The sequence below is a fragment of the Cydia amplana genome, chromosome 26 (genome assembly GCF_948474715.1).
Source record: "Cydia amplana chromosome 26, ilCydAmpl1.1, whole genome shotgun sequence".
Classification (NCBI taxonomy): domain Eukaryota; kingdom Metazoa; phylum Arthropoda; class Insecta; order Lepidoptera; family Tortricidae; genus Cydia; species Cydia amplana.
The window spans coordinates 790,202-811,823 of record NC_086094.1 but is presented as its reverse complement, the minus strand read 5'-3'; the positions used below and the strand labels follow the sequence as shown (position 1 = coordinate 811,823).

Below are 21,622 nucleotides of genomic sequence, written 5' to 3'. Positions count from 1 at the left end.
AACGAGTTCCAAACTTTTTAAAACTTCAAATGGCCATATCAAATGAAGGCATAGGTCCCTTAAACAGCCAAACAGATGATCCGCACTTATTATTATAAAGCCTATAACAGAGACTATCGCACCGCACCGCGACCTTGGAGCGTCGCACCCATAAGTGAGAGCGAGAAACAGATATCTCTTTCTCGCTCTCACTTATGGGTGCGACGCTCCAAGGTCGCGGTGCGGTGCGATAGTCTGTTACAGGCTTAATGTTGGTACCGCGACTATTTAGGTGTCTCAAATATAGCTGGTCAACCAAATCTTGTCAGTAAAAAAAGGCGCGAAATTCAAATTTTCTATGGGACGATATCCCTTCGCGCCTACATTTTTCAAATTTGCCGCCTTTTTCTACTGTCAAGATCTGGTTGACCAAATATAGGTTGGCGTATTTTCAGCAGAAAAATACACTTCTTTTTTTTAAAAGGCGGCAAGCTAATTTTTTTAATGGTTATTTCTGTGAAAATTAATGGAAAATTAGAACGTTGCTTCTGTAAGTTCTGTAAAATATTTCTATTTCTTGCACCATTTTTGAGAAAAGCACTATATATGACTCGGCTGGAAGGCTACTTGCTGGCTTCGGATTCAATTAAACGGACTCCCAAGGTCGTCCGTTTAAAACGAATCCTCAGCCTGCAAGTAGCTACTTCCGAACCTCGACAATAATGTACTATTGTTTCCTCGGGGGGGTTTCCGCACTGGGTTTATGACTAACTCCTTTGCTGTCCAGGCGAGTCGTCTCTGGAATTCACTCCCTCTCAATATAAGACAAGCCCCGAGCAAGTTAGCTTTCAAGCGGTTGCTACATAAGTATCTGCTGAAACAAGAGTTCGAGTAGCGTTCATCATTATATTATATATTATGAGTATGTATGAAATATGTAGTAGTATATTATTTATATATATTCTAGTGTTTTTATTTGTGTATTCTACATGTAGTTTATCAGAATTATTAATTGTTTAGTTGTTTACTAAGTTCTAATAATTAAATTCCTTTTTCTCCTTGCACCAATTTTACATGTCTCTGTTTGGCCCGATGGTTGACTGGTAGAGAATACCATTAGGCATAAAGTCCGCCATTTGTACATTATTTTTGTGTATTGTGCAATAAAGTTTAAATAAATAAATAAAGTTCTTGTTTAACCGCTCGTGCTAATATTGATACCCGAGCAAGCGGAAGATTCCAAAATTGAACCACGAGCGTATAGAGTGGTTCGAAAATGGAATCTTGAGCGTTGCGAGGGTTTCAAAGCACGAGGGTTAAACAAAATTTGCCCCCGAGTGAAACACAAAATTTTTCACCACACCAACCCGAAGCAAATATTAAATGTAAAATATCAAGCCAAATCAAATCCAAATGAATGTTATTGAATATTTATCATCCAAAATCATCATTTAAAAGTCAATTCTACCAGAAAATATAAGAAAACAACTCAAAATTTGCATTTGATTACTTTGCCTCATATGTGAATAAAATTCAACTTTGCTATCAGTTTTTGAAGTGCAAAGTAAGCCTTTCCAAGCTGGTGTGGTGAAATAGTTATTTGTACAACAAGAGATCAAAGTTTGATATTTCTTCGAGTACTTATTTTAAGTCCCGTGCAAGCGAAAGATTAAAAAAAAAATTAAAAAAGAAGGTATAAAAATGGCCGACCATTCTAGACAGGTCATTCCGTTGCCGGGCGTCAGACCGTCAAGGGGCTATTCATAAATTACGTCATTTCAAATTAGGGGGGGGGGGTCTGGACATCGGATGATGGTAGCATGTAAAAATACACAAGTATAACGGGTTATCTTTTCGCGGATTAGCAGTCATATTTTGGTTTCAATTTTGTCAAAATTCAAGTAATTATATTATCTATGGTCGTGCACGCAAAAGGACGTCAAGTTGTGCCAACCCTAATAACTACTCGGAGCAATGCTGAGCCGAACCATAGAGAAAAAAATACATAGATTGCTCACTCCATACATACGTTTTAGTACCAAAAAGACTTTAATTTCAGTGTCTACATCTTGCATCGAGTAGCGGAACTATCAGTACTGCTACTTGACAATAGATGTAGCACCGACCGGAAAGTCTTAAGCTTTGGTTTCTTCCGATGGCGGTGCCGTCATATAGCGGCCGTCTCCATACAAATACTACGACATCCATATTTAGCCGTATTATTTAGTATGGAGACGGCCGCTATATGACGGCACCGCTATCCTAGGAAAACCGATCTTTAGTCTTTCCGGTCGGTGCTACATCTATTGTCAAGTAGCAGTACTGATAGTTCCGCTACTCGATGCTCGATGTAGACACTGGAATTAATAGTCTTTTTGGTACCAAAACTGATGTATGGAGTGAGCACTCTTATCTTACTATTTTTATACTCATTATTTTATATTGTTCTGTACCTATATATGTAGTTTGCTAGTGTGTCGTTTAAGTACTTGTATTATGTATTGTAATTTGTCTCAATGTTTTATGGGCTAAAAGCCTGAAATAAATGATATTTTATTTTTATTTATTTTTATTTATCTATGGCCGAACGGAGCCGAGTTTTCCCGAAAGGAGTGTCGTCCCACTGGCACTTAAGCTTTGGTTTCCTCCGATAGCGGTGCCGTCATATAGCGGCCGTCTCCATACAAATACTACGACATCCATATTTTGCCGTATTATTTAGTATGGAGACGGCCGCTATATGACGGCACCGCTATCCTAGGAAAACCGATCTTTACCCGCAGAGTAACGCCGCACTGGTCGCACATGGTCGGTTTTACCAGTTGCTTGTTTTTTCTGTGCTTCTTCCGGTAATGTCCCGGAGGCTGCGCGTACCGCTGCCCGAGGTGCTTGCGTTTCTTGTGCGTGTCCAGCGCCGCTTCGTTCGCGAACACGAAGTCGCACTGCATTTCAATAGCTTACATTAATAATGCATTTAACCCTTAAATGCATAGTGATGCATTTATACACACAACATAAACATCAAATGTTATGCATTATTAAACAAATTCTATTTGTTCTTGTATATTATTTCAATAGTAAAACTAATAAATTTTCCGAATTATTACATAAATTTACGCAGTATTTTAATTTATAAAAGGTACATTTGTTTATAGACGAAATGTCGGAAAACTTGGAAAAACCTGGAAGTTGACGATTTTTAGTATGTGATTTTGGGCAGATTTTTCGGGGTTTGTAATTATTTTATATTTACAAATTTTATCATAGGAACATCACAAATAGTGTACCTTTCTGTTGGCAGTTAAGATTTTTCCTATACCCCTTACTAATAGCTATATATTTCCAAAAATATGATTTAGACTATGCAACTTTTAACACTGATTTCCCAGTGAAAATCGATGATATATTTTTTTTTACTATTTTTCCTAGAAACGGCAAACAATTATGTGATATATATATTAATTTCGGGCAAAACGAAAAAATCATGTATTTAAGGGTTAAAATACTTGGCCATTAGGTACTTTTTACAAGCCTTTATTTACTTTCACCGGACCGTTGTACTGTAATAAAATCTTGCAAGTTAAATTTGATCCACTTCCCGGTTTCCGATTGAGCTGAAATTTTGCATGCATGTACAAATCGGATGACAATACAATATTATGGTACCATCGAACTGATCTGATGATGGAGACAGGAGGTGGCCATAGGAACTCTGTGATGAAACAGCGCAACCTAATTGTGTTAGGGGTTTTTAGAATTGTCTCGACGAGTATTAGTTGTTTGTCGTAAGAAAAGTACAGTCAGCGATAAAAGCTTGTACCAAAAATGAAATTTTTGCCAAAAACTTTTTAGCATTAGAAAGAAGGTAAGCGATCTTGATATGTCTTTTATTGAAAAACGCTTTTTAAAAATCAGTTTATGAAAGCAGAAGAATATAAATGATCGTATTAGATTCATAATTGTTACATATTTACCGTGACTTATTTTCATAGAATACCGCCTATAGAAACCTAATATTGGTCATTTTGTTCGCGACGCAACTCACCAAACTGTGAGGTGCGGGAGGGGTACTCACGGCGTTGCGATTGGTCGTTTCAAATATGGCGCGATGTCACGTGTCAGCGTAGGGATGGGACACGTTCATTACGGACAGTGGTACAGTGGTACAGTAATTTATTGTGGTAAAATTGTTATCATTTAGTTTAGGTACTTAAAGTAAACTTATTTAAGAATATTATTGACTAATAATATTTTAGCAATGTAAAAATGTAGGTAAAACCTAAAAATTTTACTTAACATAATGGCATTTATATTTAAAGTTGTTCCCGCATCTTGCATTTTAAACTTTAGATCTTTATATTATTTCCACTTAAAATCGCGATCTCTTTCAATCCTAAACGAGCAAAAATTGTCACCGAAAGTTCATACAATTTACTTTCCGTTTTGTTACGGTCATTATAGAGTGTTCTATTAAAAACATAATGAAATAGGCCAAAAAAATTGGGTACATTGTTTTTTTCTCAGTAAAAATGGAAATGGTTTGTTATTCTGAGTTTGCTATAGTGTCGCGGGTTCGAAACCCGGCTCGTACCAATGAGTTTTTTGGAACTGAGGTACGAAATATCATTAGATATTTACTAGTCGCTTTTCGGTAAAGGAAACATCGTGAGGAAACCGGACTAATCCCAATAAGGTCTAGTGTACCCTCTGGGTTGGAAGGTCAGATAGCAGAAGCTTTCGTAAAAACTAGAGCCTACGCCAATTCTCGGGACTAGTTGCCAAGCGGACCCTAGGTACCCATGAGCCGTGGCAAAAGCCGAAACAACGCGGGGAAGATGATGACGTATGTCTATCACAAACCAAAACCGAGTTCCCTCGCACTTCTTTGAAGTTCATCATCGGGTCCATCTCGTGACATGAGACCTAACTTCTCTCCTAGAGGATTCTAAAAAACCCACACAACATATGCCTATCACAAACCAACACCGAGTTCCCTCGCACTTCTTTGAAGTTCATCATCAGGCCCATCTCGTGACATGAGACCTAACTGCTCCCCTAGAGGATTCTAAAAAATCCACACAACATATGCCTATAACAACCCAACACCGAGTTCCCTCGCACTTCTTTGAAGTTCATCATCAGGCCCATCTCGTGACATGAGACCTAACTGCTCCCCTAGAGGATTCTAAAAAACCCACACAACATATGCCTATCACAAACCAACACCTAGTTCCCTCGCACTTCTTTGAAGTTCATCATGAGGCCCATCTGGTGACATGAGACCTAACTGCGCACCTACGCGATTCTAAAAAACACCCATTTCTTATTTTAAAACTAGAACTCTATAATGATTATACTACTAGCAAAAAAACGAAAATTCGTATACCTACTTAATATTTAAGATAAACTACCATTATATTAAAACTACAGATTAATTACATTATGATATTCAATTAAAAGTAAAAGAGAATCACAGTTTTGTTTTATATTTCTTAAAATGGTACAATACGGTACGAACGAAGGCACGAAGTTCGCGCAACTGACGAAACCATCATCGTCGCATCCCTAGTCGTAATGTGAAAGGGATAGCACATTGCATTTTCAAGTTGACGAAAAGGGACGGACATACTTCGCCCTGAGCTTATTGACCACTATAAAATGAACCCCGCGGACAAGAAACAATTTTCAACGAAATAATGAATTTGACTTTCCCGTCAAAGGTAATTCCATGTTTTGTAAGTAGAAGTCTAAGATGACTTGCCACACCATATTACGCTGCAATATCCCATGATTTCCTCAAGAATTCAATAGTTTACGATTTATTTTCTTAGACACGTGCACACTGCTAACAGGTCGTAAGCTTGGTCGCTACTGATCGGAGCGGCGCGCGTGCGTTATTATATTTGACCTATGCACCATACGGGTGGTGACCGCGAGTCGTCCTATAAGCTCTGTCTATAGGGGTTGGTCTGTGCTTATTTTTGAAACGTGTTTTTCAATTAAAAGACACATCAAGATTGTTTACCTTATTTCTAATGCTAAAAAACGAACTATAGTAGTAAATATTTGGGGACAATTTAAAATGAAACTAAAACACTGGTTACTAAAATCACCGTTTTACGATATTGATGAATATCTTTCATGCAAAACTGATGATGTTACTTACCTAAATAAAATTAATTATAATAAATAAACATGTATACTACGACATATGTATTAATAATTAATAAGTGTAATACGTATAAGTATATCTACAATGATATTTCAGATTTTATGTAATCTTTGACTTGTAACCTAATGTTATGAATAAATTTTCATTTTCATTTTCATTTTCAATCTTGCACAGATCAACCTAGCCCCAAACTTGGTAAAGCTAAGTGGCCTAAGTAAAGCTTGTACTATGGGTATTAGGCCAGACCGGTCGTCAAAAAGAATTTTCATTTCATTTCATGAATCGCAAAGCACATATTTACCACTTCACAGTGATGTGCCACGGTGGGGTGTATTAGTCCGATATGCTCCTTTAGCGCGTGCTCGCTCGCACAGTTCTCGCCGCACTGCTCGCACGGCAACACGTCTTTTTTTCTATGCTCCCCCAGCTCGTTATGTTTCTTCAGCGCCTCTTCATTGGTGAATTTGACTGAGCACTTAGCGCATGTAAACTGTTTTGATTTCTGAAAAACAATCAGATTAAGCCTCATCACTCAAACTTTTAATTAAATATCCAAGATACAGATATATATTTATGTATTTTACGGAACGGACCGTTTCAATAGTGTATATACGAGGGGCGTTCAAAATATTCTCGGTATTGATATCTTACGACCTCTTCTAAAATTTCTTTCGTTACTGGCCGCTAAGGTTTATTCATTGACATTAAAAAAAAGTATAATTCGAACCGAGATAGTCTTTTGTTTTTCTGCAATTGCTGAACAAACATGAACATCCTGTGCGAATTGACAATGTTAACTAAATTAGAACATCGATGCGTGATAAAATTCTTGACAAAACAGGGTAAAAATCAAAAAACCATAAAAGAGGAAATGGATTGTGTTTACCGTGAGTCTGCTCCTTCTTTATCTACCATTCAAAAGTGGTCAAGCGAGTTTAAACGCGGAAGGGAGAGTATTGAAGATGACCCTAGACCTGGCCGGCCTGTAGTAGCTACTTCACAAGAAAATATTGATAAAGTGGAAAAACTTATATTGGAAGATGGTCGAGTGAAGGTAAAATCTATAGCACAAGTAACCAATCTCTCTATTGGTACCGTACATGATATTATACATGACCATCTTAATATGTCAAAAGTAAGTGCAAGATGGGTTCCGCGAATGCTGACTCGGCTTCAAAAAGACATGCGTGTAGCTTGTTGTTCCGATTTTATTGACCTGTGCGGTGAAAATCCTGATGAGGTGCTGCAAAGAATAGTTACTGGAGATGAAACCTGGGTTCATCATTATGACCCAGAGAGTAAACAAGAGTCCATGCAGTGGCACATTAAGGGTTCAGCTCATCCCAAGAAGTTCAAGGTCATCCCTTCAGCTGGCAAGGTCATGGCCACGATATTTTGGGATTGTGAAGGAGTATTACTAATCGATTATAAAGAAAAAGGTGTAAATATCACAGGACAGTACTACGCTAACATTCTACGTTAATTAAAGGATGTAATTAAAGAAAAGAGGCGAGGAAAGTTAACCAAAGGTATTCTGCTTCTGCATGACAACGCCCCCGTCCATACTGCTCATATTGCCAAGGCAGCTATTGTTGAACGTGGGTTTAAAACTGTTACTCACCCACCGTATAGTCCGGACTTAGCCCCCAGCGACTTCTTTTTGCTCCCCAATCTTAAAAAGGATCTGCGTGGAAATAAATTTTCTGACGATGAAGCATTGAAGGCGGCAGTGGAGGAGCATTTTTCCACGAAAGATAAAAAATATTTTTACGAGGGATTAAAAAAAATAATTGATCGATCTTTTAAGTGTATGAACATAGGGGGGGAGTATATTGAAAAATAAAAATATCAAACTTTTCGTACTTGTTTGTTTTCATTCTCATACCGAGAATATTTTGAATACCCCTCGTATGTATGGTTTCAATGGTGTTTGATGAGGTGGTGTGAAACAGTGATAAAACAAAGTTACGTTGTTTGTTTACATAGTTAGCAAGTTCTGTTGACGGAGACTTTAGACAGTTATATGTTGCTGTTTGTACCAAGTCATGTATCTTCCTCTTGTGTTGCGCGAGCCCGTAGTCGCTGACAAAAGTTTCTCCGCAGTCGAAGCAGTCCACGTTCAGCTCGGGGTGCACCAGCCGCACGTGCGAGAAGTACGTCGTGATCTTACTGAGAGAATAGGATAGAGAATAGAGAGCGTTAGGCAAAAGAAACCGGCCAAGTGCGAGTCGGACTCGCGTTCCAAGGGTTCCGTACAGTCCGACTCACGCTTGACTGAGGAACATGTTCGTCATCAACCCTTTACCAGGCTGACAGTTCAACAATGACAATCGAATGTCAGTCCTACTCACAGACAAGACATCCTCCAGACTGAGCATAGTAGCGCTACCCCCTCTGCCACAATTATACGGTAGTTTTACTCCATTTTCGAGTCAAAGTGTATTTGTGTGACGCCCGTGTCTTTGAACGGACCAATCACGGCACGGGACTCGCTCACCTCGTCCCCCGCACCCCAGTATTTTTGGCAGCTTCGGTTTCATGAAATAATTGCTCTAAACTCCGTCTAAAGGATTCCTAGTCTATGGTCCTACTCATCCAAAATAGAACACATGTTTGAAGTGCCGTATGTGGGAAATATATATCCCTTAGCCTGGTAAAGGGTTAACCTTTTCCACGCCGTGTCACACACAAAAGCTGTCACTCCACATCATTGAAGTGTCAAAACTGAAGTTGAACTTTATGTATATGTCGCAGCCGGATCGTATAATCCGCCGTATTACATTACGGCTAGCCGTTACAAAACAGGGGCGTTTTGAAATGCGGCGGTTCGACGATTAGCCGGATTGAATGCGGCTGAATGAAAATCCGCCGGAATGTATTCGGCGCCATACGTTCTTCAATACGGCTAGCCGTAATGTAATACAGCGAGTCATTAGCCGCCATTTGACAGTTTTTAGTTCCCATTTTTAACACTCGTGGCGCTGCCTGACATAACAACAACAAACTATGAAAAACGCTGGGGTGTCCATCAAATCTGGAGTTCGTCGGACTGTTTCTTTTCAAAAAACATTTCCTTCGCAACTTAACTAGACGGAGCCCCGTTGCGGGGCTCCTATTTCTGAGCGGTTTGGCCTTCGGGCATCTGAAGCTACCTAACAAACCTAACCTACCTACCTATTGATTTAGTGAGACGTCCGTGAAAACATTACACTTTGGGAAAAAAAGCGTAGGTAGGTAAGTAGGTTAGGTTCGTTAGGTAGCTTCAGATCCCCGAAGGGCATACCGCCCAGAAATAGGAGCCCCGCTTGCGGAGCTCCGTCTATTTAAGTTGTGAAGAAAATGTTTTGGAAAAGAAACACATGTAGTGCGGTGGGACCATGGTAAAAATAAATTAAATTGCAAACATTGTCAAACTCCGGTTACATAGGCGACCGAAAGAACTGGTCACTCTACAATCTAAATAGGAGATACGATGCGGCTAAACGTAGGCCGCCTTATTGAAGAACGTATCGCAATGACAATCCGGCTAATCGTCGAACCGCCGCATTTCAAAACGCCCCTGTTTTGTAAAACGGCTAGCCGTAATGTAATACGGCGGATTATACGATCTGACTACGACATATATAGTTTTAAAGATCTAAGCATACAGACAAACAGACAGACAGGAAAGCGACTTTGTTTTCTACTATGTGATATCGTTGATACTCGTGTGATATCAGTCATAATCGGCGGTTGAATTCGGCGAGCCAAATTGGCGTTTGCGTCACGGCCTGATTTCATCGGACAATTTAATCAGATTGGTAAAAAATTGTCCCCGTCTGGAAACGCCTTTAGATAAGTCGCAGAATAAGTAATAGTATTGTGATGGTTCTTCTAGTATGGTTACTCTACTATTAATAATACAACAATGGAGGTACTTGCAGATACTCTGATCTGACCAATCCTTCACGATGTGTCCTCTTTTAGAAAGAATAGAATAGAAAAATCTTTATTCAAAAACGCTTAATTTAAACTTAACTAATAAAAACACTGACATAGATTGGTTATAAAGCGTTCCTGAAATGGTCTCCACTCAGCTTCATGTCAAGGAACCTTTGAAGTCCCCGACGCTGGTCTTCCGTGGAAACCTCCTTTTTACTGCCTCGACCCAAGTGAACGAACTGCACGAGCCTGTCCAACTGGCCTCGTCCCCACTACCTACCATGTTGCCAGTAGTATAATGTTATTTTCCCAACTACCCCTGTATTAATCGGGGTAACGCAATAATATTGCCACATTAAAATTATTATTCAACTGCTATTTTTAATGTAAACATAAATAAATCATTTTTTTTATTTTATTTAAGTATGAAACAAACGGTCGTACATAAAATATTGTTACAGTTTCTTCTCTTAATCTAGACCTATAGTTTCCATTTTTGTTACACATATATTTATAATTAAAGCACGAAAAAGTACCTATCTTGGCTTAGGTTCACTTGATTAGTAAAAGATTACACAGAATTTGCGAAATATATACATAAAACTCAATGAAAGGCAATGAAATACATGATCTATGTTGTTAACGGCTTCTCAGTACCTAAGTATCGGCAAACATGACATTTTAACTAAAATTTTGACAGATCGCGTTAAGATTTACATACTGCTAGTCCTGAATATATTTTTTATTGAGCTTATGGTACAATTAAATATGTCTACATTTTTTAGAATATTATTATGATTATAGAGTGTACATGCTCGCTTAATAAACATATTTTTAGAATAGTTAGTTCTACTACGTGGGATGGAGAATAATTGCTTGTATCCAAGACGACATCGGCGTTCTTTATTACCTGGGACTCTTATACATATGTCCTTTAACAGGCTAGGGGCATCAATATGACTATTTATTATTTTATATAATAGAACAGAATCAACGCAGTCTCTCCGACACTCAAGCGATTGCATTTTATGACGGTTTAAAGATTCCACATAATCTTTGTATTCAATACCGCATTTAAAATCAAGGGCTTTTAGGAACTTTTTTTGCAATCTCTCTATCCTGTCAATATGAATGCTGTAATGGGGTTTCCAAATCGCACATGCAAACTCAAGCCGACTTCGTACATAACTGTTATAAAGAATCTTAAGTGTTAGGGTATTCGTGAAAGGTTTACCAATTCGCAGGATCATACCCAGTTGTTTAAAAGACTTAGCTAAGATAGAATCGATATGAGGTATAAATGATAGTTTGTCGTCTATGACTACTCCAAGATCACGAATCTCATTCACTCTTACCAGGTCCTGGTTACATAATTTGTAATTAAAGCAAGACAATGTTTTTTTTCTAGAAAAACTAATTGTGTTACATTTTTCTATGTTTAAAAACAAATTATTTTCTCCACAAAAGCGCTCAAAATTACACAGATCATTTTGTAACAGTTCGCAATCAGAAGAGTTACGAATAACTTTATAAATTTTTGCATCATCTGCATAAAGTAGAACGCAAGAGTGGGAGATACATTTTACGATATCGTTTATATATAATGTAAATAATAGAGGCCCCAAATGGGAGCCTTGGGGAACGCCTGAGCTGATATATTTACTCTGAGAGATAAACCCAGATATCACCACCGACTGTGTGCGATTTTCCACATACGACTTAACCCAGCGAAACAAATCACCGTGTATACCGAGTTCCCAAAGCTTGCATAATAAGGTATAGTGGCATATTTTGTCAAATGCTTTTGAAAAATCGGTATACACGGCATCCACAGAGAATCCATCATCCATAGCTAGTAATATGTCATTCGTGAAAGTTAACAGATTTGTATCAACTGAACGACCTCTGTAGAACCCATGTTGATTGGGTATTATATGGTGTCGTACAACAGCAGCTAATTGGTCAGTTACAATTTTTTCTAACAGTTTGCTAAACTGGCATAATTTAGATATAGGTCGATACTTTTCAATATTACGGCTCACCGGACCCTTTGGCACAGGAGTTATCCAGGCTTTTTTCCAAATAGCTGGAACACAACCTTCCTTGATAGATTTTTTAAAAATGTTCGTAATTGGAGCTGTTAGGGAAGCTGAGCAATTTTTAATAAAAAGTGGATGTACTCCATCAGGTCCTGCGCCCTTATTAATATTAACGGATTCGAGATATCGTGCTACAATTTCTTCACTAATTTCTATTGAGTTCATATCTATTAAGGGATTAGTTGGTGCAGCTAAATTATACGTATCAGCAGAACTCCTGTCATAAACTTCAAACACAGAATGGAAGTGGCTGTTAAATAAATTACAAATATCTTCGCCGTTAGAAGTGACAATGTCTTTATAGACCATAGTTTGCGGTAGACCGTTAGATGAAAAAATTGATTTTATATATGTCCAGAAGTATCTAGGATTATTCTTTATATTATTTTCTGAGAAAGAAATGAATTCACGATAACATTTTTGTTCCATTTTTTCGGCACGTTTTCGTAGAATTTTAAAACTGTCATAATCAAGAGGGTTCCTGTATAACTTCCAACGCTTGTGAAACTTACATTTTTCCTTAAGGATTTTTTTCAAAGAGTTATTATACCAAGCTGGTGATTTCGACAAAGACCGTAGTTTTCGCCGGGGAACATACTTTTCAATTAAGTGATTAATTAAATTATAAAATTTTTCTACTGAAGCTTCACAACTAATATTACAAAAATAAGTACCCCAATCTATATCTCTTAACTCTTTATTAATGTCTTCGTAATTAGCTGAGTGAAAATTGTAAATCTCTTTAACAAGAGGCGTTAATTGTGGCACATAGCTAAGTTCAAAATTAATTGTTAATGCCTTATGGTACAATATATCCTCAGATACCAATGGTTCATCACATGTAGATACTCTACAACCCCTATTGCATAATATTAAATCTAGTAAATTATTGTATGAATTAATGATACAATTATATTGTTTTAAGTCTGAAAAGCATAAAAAGTCTGCTAAGTTTCGAGTTGCAAAATCGTTACCAAATGAGAGCTCCATTACACTTGACGATGTCGGTACCCATTTTGCCTGAGATACATTAAAGTCACCCATTAATTATAAGAAATACTTCATTACCATGGTCAACTGTTAATTGGCACACTATGTCAAAAAATGATATTAATGATTCCCTATAATGGGGTCCATGCGGTATGTAAACGCAAGCAACATTCAAGTGACAGGCATTGTTACGTATTTCCGGTCCTACGTTAGTATTATTGCCCTGCGAGGCTGTCAGAGGGACTGATACCCACACACACTCACAGCCAGCCGAGGAGGGCACGGGCCAGTCGCGGCGCACCGGACTGAAGTCGCTCCGCACGGCCAAGGCCACTCCTCCGCCACGCACAGCGCCACTATTAACTGCAGACCGGTCACAACGAAACACACTATACCTGTTATCAAAATACTCACGGTCATAAAAATCACCTGTTAACCATGTCTCGGATATGCCTATGAAATCATAATCGGATTGAGCAACATGTGAGAAAAATATATGAGACTTTGTACGTAAGCCCCTTGCATTTTGGTAATAACCATTAAAAGATTGCATTAACACTGTATAGAGAAAACAAAACTGAAATTTAAGTATTTTAATGCCGACGCGTTAAAATTACAAACAGATAACCACATTATACGAGAATAATACTCACGCGTACTATCAACAAACACGTATTCTCCATCCTTTTCTTTATCGCATAAAACATTTATATTTTTTGTAGACATGATATTTCTTAAGTTAATTAAACGACCAGCTGGCTCAATACACAACAATACCAGTACCACTAAGCACATTGCAATAAAATTAATATTTTTACATGGAACTATTTTTTCATCAACATCACATAAGATAGACATATGGGTATACAATAAAGTGCAGTGAAAGTTTGAGACATTATAAGTCACATGTACGTACTTTATATGCATATTTAACATTGTTTTCACAGCACAGCAAGATAACAGATGCGTTACTTTACGAATAAATACCGATAATAAAAAACACAAAGGTCATTTTAGTTTATCTAAATCAGCGTGACTATTTATGTGAATTACCCTAGTATTATCTTTCTTTCGCATTAGTATTTTACAGTCACGTATCCACAAATACGAATAATTTAGTTCATTTTTAATTTCCCTGGCTCGTTTTAGGAGAAGTTTATTGTCCGGGGTTAGGTGATCGCCGATGTACACGCTGGAGGCTGGCCCCGGAAGCTCGATGTCCGCGGTGGTGATTCCACGCCTAGCCCGAACAGCTGATAAAAGCTCATCCTTGCGTTTTCGTTGGGTAAATCGAACGATAATTGCAGGTGGCCGTAAAGTTTTCTGAGTACTATTCTCAGCACTTTGGTAACGGCGAACTCGGTGAATCGAGTCAACATCGCTATCTTGCAGTGTAAATCCAACCTTAACGCATATGTTACGTAAGATTAAAAACAAATTTTCCCCTTTGTTAAACGGGATACCCGAGATTTCCAAGTTATTCATCATGGAAAATTGTTTAGAAGTATTATTTTCTTTTATGAGCTTCGTTATGGTTTCGTTAGCCTCGGTTAAACTCTTCTTATAATCACACTCGTCCATGTTCTTACGAAGCTGCTCGCTCTCTGTGCGCAGCTCGGCCGTCTCCGAGCGTAGCTCAGCAGTCTCCGAGCGCAGGCCCGACAGCTCAGCTCGAATCTCGTCGTTATTGCTGGAAATGCCATTAATATCGTCCCGCATGCTCCTAATAGTGCCCTCGAGCTGTGATAACTTGGATGACCAGTTTTCAATTTTGTCGGCCAGCCCGTCAATTCTACCATTGAACGTATTTCTATGTTCTGTCATGTCTCGAGTTAGTTGTGCAAATTTGGCGTTCATATTGTTCATCAACGCCTCCGTATCGATACTTAATATCGAAGGCATGTTGTCTGCGTTGCTGTCTAGACGTTCATTAATTACTAGAGGGGTGCCTGGGCTATTAGACGTCGATGAGCCTTTTTTTACATTTTTACAGTCGGGACACTTCCACTTTTTTAAATTCATTGGAAGGATTCTTTTAAAGTCTTGCTCCGACAGTCCACCACACCAATAATGCATACTCCCCTCGCAAACTGATGTGCATTTTATGAAATCGCTAGAACTGAGCGCCTTTTTGCATTTTGAGCAATTCATTTTGTTCTGAAATCCACCGCCAGGTTAAGTTATAAACAACAGAGTCAAGGATCGCGCAGAGATAACGACTTTAAAACTACACTGATACCGCACACAGTCCAATGCACACTCAGGCGCTGGGAACGTTATCTTTTTCCGCACCGCTCAGAACATAAACGCCGTGAGCGCCACGCAGATTGCAGCACTTTATGACGTTTCAATCCTGTACTGGCAGTAACCGTTAGACGCGATGGGACTAAGCACCACAGTTAAGTCTAAATGCCAAAAATACACCAAATAAACACATTGTTAACGGAAACCATTGTCACCAGTGTCACCACTCAATTGTCACCAAGTTTATGGTTCTTTTGCACTAAATTTTGCTGTGTAAAACTTTGATTATCCTCGTAAAAAGATTTAACAAACGAGAGCAAAACAAAACACAAGTGTAGGTACCGCGCGCGCATGCGTTACTTCATCATAGTATCATGACATTAATAAATCATGACATTATTATCATACAGAACGGCCACGCACTGCCCCGCCCCGACTCGGATTACCTCGCCCCGCGACAGGCCGCGACATGAATGTGTGCGTAAGTCGCTCTACTGAGAGCATGTCAGGATTCCGTCAGAAACTCAATGACGCGTGTACAGACGTGTCGCGCACACATAAACGCAAATGATTTTTGATGTACGGCGTGTCCGCCCTGTGGATAAGTGTAAGATTATGTAATCTGTGGTAAACGTAAAGCTAACTCACATGAAGCTCTTCAAGCAGTGTGGGCACTCGTAGGTCTTGCCCGTGTGCGTGGCGTGGTGTTTGGTCGCTTGCGGCCTGTGTCATATTAATGAACGTTACACAAACATTCCCTTTTCACACCACCTATTCGGAAAAGAGCTTTTTCTTCCCTGCTAGGAGGGATCAAAGTGGCTCTTTTCCTCCCTGCTAGGAGGGATAAAAGTAACACTTTTCTGTTCTAGCACACTATTTTTAATTTTTTTTGCACATTATTTTTTTAGCTTAAATAATCTGTTTAAGCATCCGATTGCGTCAACACTAAGATTTTTTTATTTTCCTCATAGTCGATGTGAAAAGCAGTATGTGTCAAACGGTATCAAAATTATTTCGTCTTGGGCGTTAACACTTGAATCCCTCATTATGCTCAGGATTCTACTTTAGAATCTCTCACTACGTTCGGGATTCTATTGTAGAATCCATCGCTTCATTCAGGATTCAATGTACGCCCTTGACGGAAATATATAATTTTGATCCCTTGTAACACAAACTACTATTGCGTGTACGATCACAGATAAGATAAAAATTACTTGAATTTTGACAACCCTAAATAGTCGAAAGGGATAGTGCCATAAGTTAGAAAGGGATATCATGATTCGACCCTGAATCGCTGTCAGACTTTTTTGTAGGAAGTGTCTTTTCTGAACGGTATTACTTATTGAAGTGAAAACTTCTTTAGCGGCGCTGTGCACTTTTTGAGGTGGGGAAAAAATGTTAAACTCGCGACAGATCACGTGACCTGATCGAAAAACTTACAATGTCATTGAGATTTTCTTTATTGATTTAAATGCCATCTAGTGAATTTCCATCTAACTAGTATTAATATAACTCGAGTACTGACAGTAATGTGCTTAGGGGTTTCAAGTAATGCGACGAAAAACGCTAGACGGCGTTAACCTCAATTATACATAGTGCTGCAGACATTTTGCAATAGTTATTGAGTTTTCACTTCTGCCAGCACTCCCGGAGTGCAACCCGTTGTTTTCTGTGGTAAAAAGTAATTTAAGAAGAAGAAGAAAGTTTAAGAGGCCGGTATCGATTTTAGGCGCAAAAATGTAAAATTGATAGATTTAGTCGATGAAATTGTGCACCTTTTGTTACGTAATAGAAATAACAAGTACTGGTATCTATTAGCACGTCTTCTTATCTTGCATTTGTACAGATCATTTTTTTGAAAACTGACTCACTAAATTAGTAATGATTTTTTTTCTGATGGACGTTTAGGTAAACGCGCGTAAAGCCCTGATTTAGTCGATCATATTTGTAAATTTCGTAAAGTGTGGACTGCTAAAAATGGTAATTTTGTATTACACATATCCTGTACTCCAACTTGCATAGACTACATTTTTGTTATATGATATTGAACAAGAGTAAATGAAAGTTAGACGAAATCAATTTTCACCAGAAATTACTTCAAAACAAGTGAATATTTTTCGTGAAAATCGACTTAATTTCAACGTAATTTTGATACTTAAACAATCTACAACATTTCCTGAAACTGTTCTTATACATCATTTTTTATAATTTATAACTATAATTTTTTGATGAATTTTTAAAAACTGCCCTTTCTCGTTATATATTGCCGGTGACGCAAGCTCGGGACCGTATTATTAAAAGGCAAGATGAGAAGACGTGTTAATAGAAACCAATACTTGTTATTTAGATATTACGTAACAAAAGGAGTATAATTTCAACGACTAAATCTATCAATTTTACATTTTGGCTCTAAAATCGTTAACGGAGCCTTAAGGCATATGCTATTTAAAGTCATCACGAAGCGCTGGTGGACCGCTAGGCTACCTAGGACGTGCGACTTGCAATCTGGAGGTCGCGGGTTCGAACCCCGGCTCGTACCAATGAGTTTTTCGGAACTTATGTACGAAATATCATTTGATATTTACCAGTCGCTTTTCGGTGAAGGAAAACATCGTGAGGAAACCGGACTAATCCCAATACGGGCCTAGTTTACCCTCTGGGTTGGAAGGTCAGATGGCACTCGCTTTCGTAAAAACTAGTGCCCACGCCAATTACTGGATTAGTTTAAAAAGAAACTAAGCAATTTTTTATTAAACAAAATACAAAGTCAATAATACGTTACATTTTTATTTTATTTTGATTTTCTTTTACTGTACGCTAAGAATATAGAGTTAACCCCTTACTTCATGTCATAAATAAAAAGTATTTGTTTAAAAATGAACTTTAATAGTTGCTATATAGGGCTGCGCATGAGGTAAAGATACCTAAGTTTAAGTTACCTATCAACTACCTAGCTTGCATATACATAAAGGAGCCTCGTCTGCCAACAAACCACTCTGTGGTTTGGCAGAAGAATATATGTAATTAGTTGTAAGCAAGATCTCTGAATAAACGTTTTTTTTTTTTTTTTTTTTTAGTTGCCAAGCGGACCCCAGGCTCCCATGAGCCGTGGCGAAATGCCGGGACGACGCGAGGAAGATGATGATGATGCTATTGAAAGTGATCAAGATATCAGATTGCCTGACCTGGTTCTGGAGACGAAGTTGCACTCGTTGCATATGAACTTGATCCGGTGACGGACCTGGTGCTGATGGAGCTTGTTGCGCGCCCTGAAGCGCATGGCGCATATCTCGCATGAGAGCGGGCCGTTGCTCTAAAAACAAATATTAGATTTATCACAGAACACACACATCACAAGTAGAATGGCGATGCGAGCAGGCAGAGAAAAAAAAAGCGGCCAAGTGCGAGTCGGACTCGCCCATGATGGGTTCCGTATTTAGGCGATTTATGAAGTATAAAAAAAAACTACTTACTAGATCTCGTTCAAACCAATTTTCGGTGGAAGTTTACATAGTAATGTACATCATATATTTTTTTTAGTTTTATCATTCTCTTATTTTAGAAGTTACAGGGGGGGGGACACACATTTTACCACTTTGGAAGTGTCTCTCGCGCAAACTATTCAGTTTAGAAAAAAATGATATTAGAAACCTCAATATCATTTTTGAAGACCTATCCATAGATACCCCACACGTATGGGTTTGATGAAAAAAAAATTTTTGAGTTTCAGTTCGAAGTATGGGGAACCCCAAAAATTTATTGTTTTTTTTCTATTTTTGTGTGAAAATCTTTATGCGGTTCACAGAATACATCTACTTACCAAGTTTCAACAGTATAGTTCTTATAGTTTCGGAGAAAAGTGGCTGTGACATACGGACGGACAGACAGACGGACAGACGGACAGACAGACAGACAGACATGACGAATCTATAAGGGTTCCGTTTTTTGCCATTTGGCTACGGAACCCTAAAAATACATAGAGTGCTCACTCCATACATCAGTACAGACTATTAATTTCAGTGTCTACATCTAGCATCGAGTAGCGGAACTATAAGTACTGCTACTTGACAATAGATGTAGCACCGACCGGAAAGTCTTATCTCAACAGCATAAGACTTTCCGGTCGGTGGCGACATCTACTGTCAAGTAGCAGTACTGATAGTTCCGCTACTCGATGCTAGATGCTAATAGTCTTTTTGGTACTAAAACTGATGTATGGAGTGAGCACTCTGTGTATTTTTTTCTCTATGGAGCAGGGTACGTGTCGCCGCCGGTTATGAGCAAACGCTCGCATGCTACTCGCCCGCGCTGACCGAAAAACTTAAACATGCCTTTTGCGCCACAATAACCTTCAGATTAAGAACCCAATCAAATCTGTCTAAAGGAGGCGTATCCATTCACCAGGCACACAAGTTTTTACTACCGTTGCGCGAGTGTTAGTAAATGTGGAGAGGAACGAGCGGCGACACCGGTTCCGATACTAACTGCGCGCGATAGCCATTCTAACCTCTTTAATATGTTCTGTGAGATTTATATATCCATACTAATTATATTATAAAAGGAAGTCTGTCTGTCTGTTACCTCTTCACGCTTAAACCGCTGAACCGATTTAGATGAAACGTGGTATAGAGAATTGTTTGAGTCCCGACGAACGACATAGGATAGTTTTTAGTATTAAATACAGTATGTCTATTTTCTCATACTAGCCCGAGCAAGGAACGGTTGCGCTAAACATTAATTAGTAATAGGCATTTTTTTTTATATTCCCGTTCTTTAGATCATTTTAAGATACTTTATTTTCGAATCCAACAAACTTTCTCTTCGGAAGTAGGTAAAAAAAAATAGTAAAAAAAAAGAGCCGTTCTTGTTTGTTAAAAATAGTAATAGCGTTTTTATTTTGTAAACGTGACAAATATAATATTTATAATGAGTCGACAATGGAATCAGTCAAAATATTTACACGTAAAATAACTAATTCAATAAATGGCTCAACATCATAACAAATCTAGAATAAATTCCATTTTTACGAGATGTTCGTGTCACCAGAGATTAATGGAGCGTGAAAGCGGACTCACCGGGCTATGCCAGACTCGGTGGTTGTTGTAGGCGGACTCCACGCCGAACCCTTTCCCGCAGTCCTCGCACTTGAACGGCGACTCCAGGTAGTTCAGAGACTTCTTGCGTGTTGCGATCTCTTCCAGTTGCTCTTCCTACAAATGAATATCAAATAGAGTCACACACAATTTTTCATCATACCATCGCCCACACTCTTATCTGTACATCCGTGGACTTTATGCCTTTTGTAATAAGGTCCACCAATGGACATGCAGTTAAGACGAAACAGGAGCTGAGATTTAAATATTTTAGGTAAATATACCCGTCTCGCTAACGGAAGCGGCTCCTAAAACTAGTGCGATAAGGACAAGGCGAAAAATCCTGCGTAAAAATCTCAAAAATCGAGGTTCCGTACTCAACTGTTTCCTCCTCCAAAACTTGACCAATCGTAACCAAATTTGGAAATCTAAATGATTATGAAATTATCTGTTTCGGACTGTTTTGATTTTTTGGCTAATTGATATCAGTTTTGAATACCACGCCTCTCATTGCGGCATAGTCAATTAGGCCATTTTGGCCATTTTTAAAGGGCTCTAGCGCCTTAAAAAACAAAAATATCAAAAAAACCAAAACGGTCCGACACAGATATTGACAATATTAATCTGTGTTGAAAAAATCACTGCTCTAGCTTCAAAACCTACGGAGGAAACAGTCGAGTACGTTTGTATGAAGAAATGACCACTCCTGTTGCCTCTTAAGAATGTTGCTGTTCGTACCCCGGTTTGGTTCAATGATTAAAAAGTGCTGGGATATGTGAAACATACTACAATTCGATGTGGATAAAATTATGACATAAGACAGCACCATTATGTCTTTTTAGGGTTCCGTAGCCAAATGGCAAAAAACGGAACCCTTATAGATTCGTCATGTCTGTCTGTCCGTCTGTCTGTCCGTCCGTATGTCACAGCCACTTTTCTCCGAAACTATAAGAACTATACTGTTGAAACTTCGTAAGTAGATGTATTCTGTGAACCGCATTAAGATTTTCACACAAAAATAGAAAAAAAACAATAAATTTTTGGGGTTCCCCATACTTCGAACTGAAACTCAAATTTTTTTTTTTCATCAAACCCATACGTGTGGGTTATCTATGGATAGGTCT

General features: G+C 38.5%; 1 protein-coding gene across 2 annotated transcripts in view; it reads right to left on the bottom strand.

The window, feature by feature from the left end:
* The window catches only part of LOC134660127 (zinc finger protein 708-like), a 290,810-nt gene that overhangs the window by 230,945 nt on the left and 38,243 nt on the right, over positions 1–21,622 (bottom strand). For both annotated transcript variants that reach the window (XM_063515834.1, XM_063515833.1), the window contains exons 4-5: positions 20,481–20,615; positions 18,591–18,718 (exon numbers count right to left, since the gene is read on the bottom strand). In XM_063515834.1, the coding sequence (XP_063371904.1) occupies positions 18,591–18,718; positions 20,481–20,615 (263 nt within the window). The remainder of the gene's footprint in view (positions 1–18,590; positions 18,719–20,480; positions 20,616–21,622) is intronic.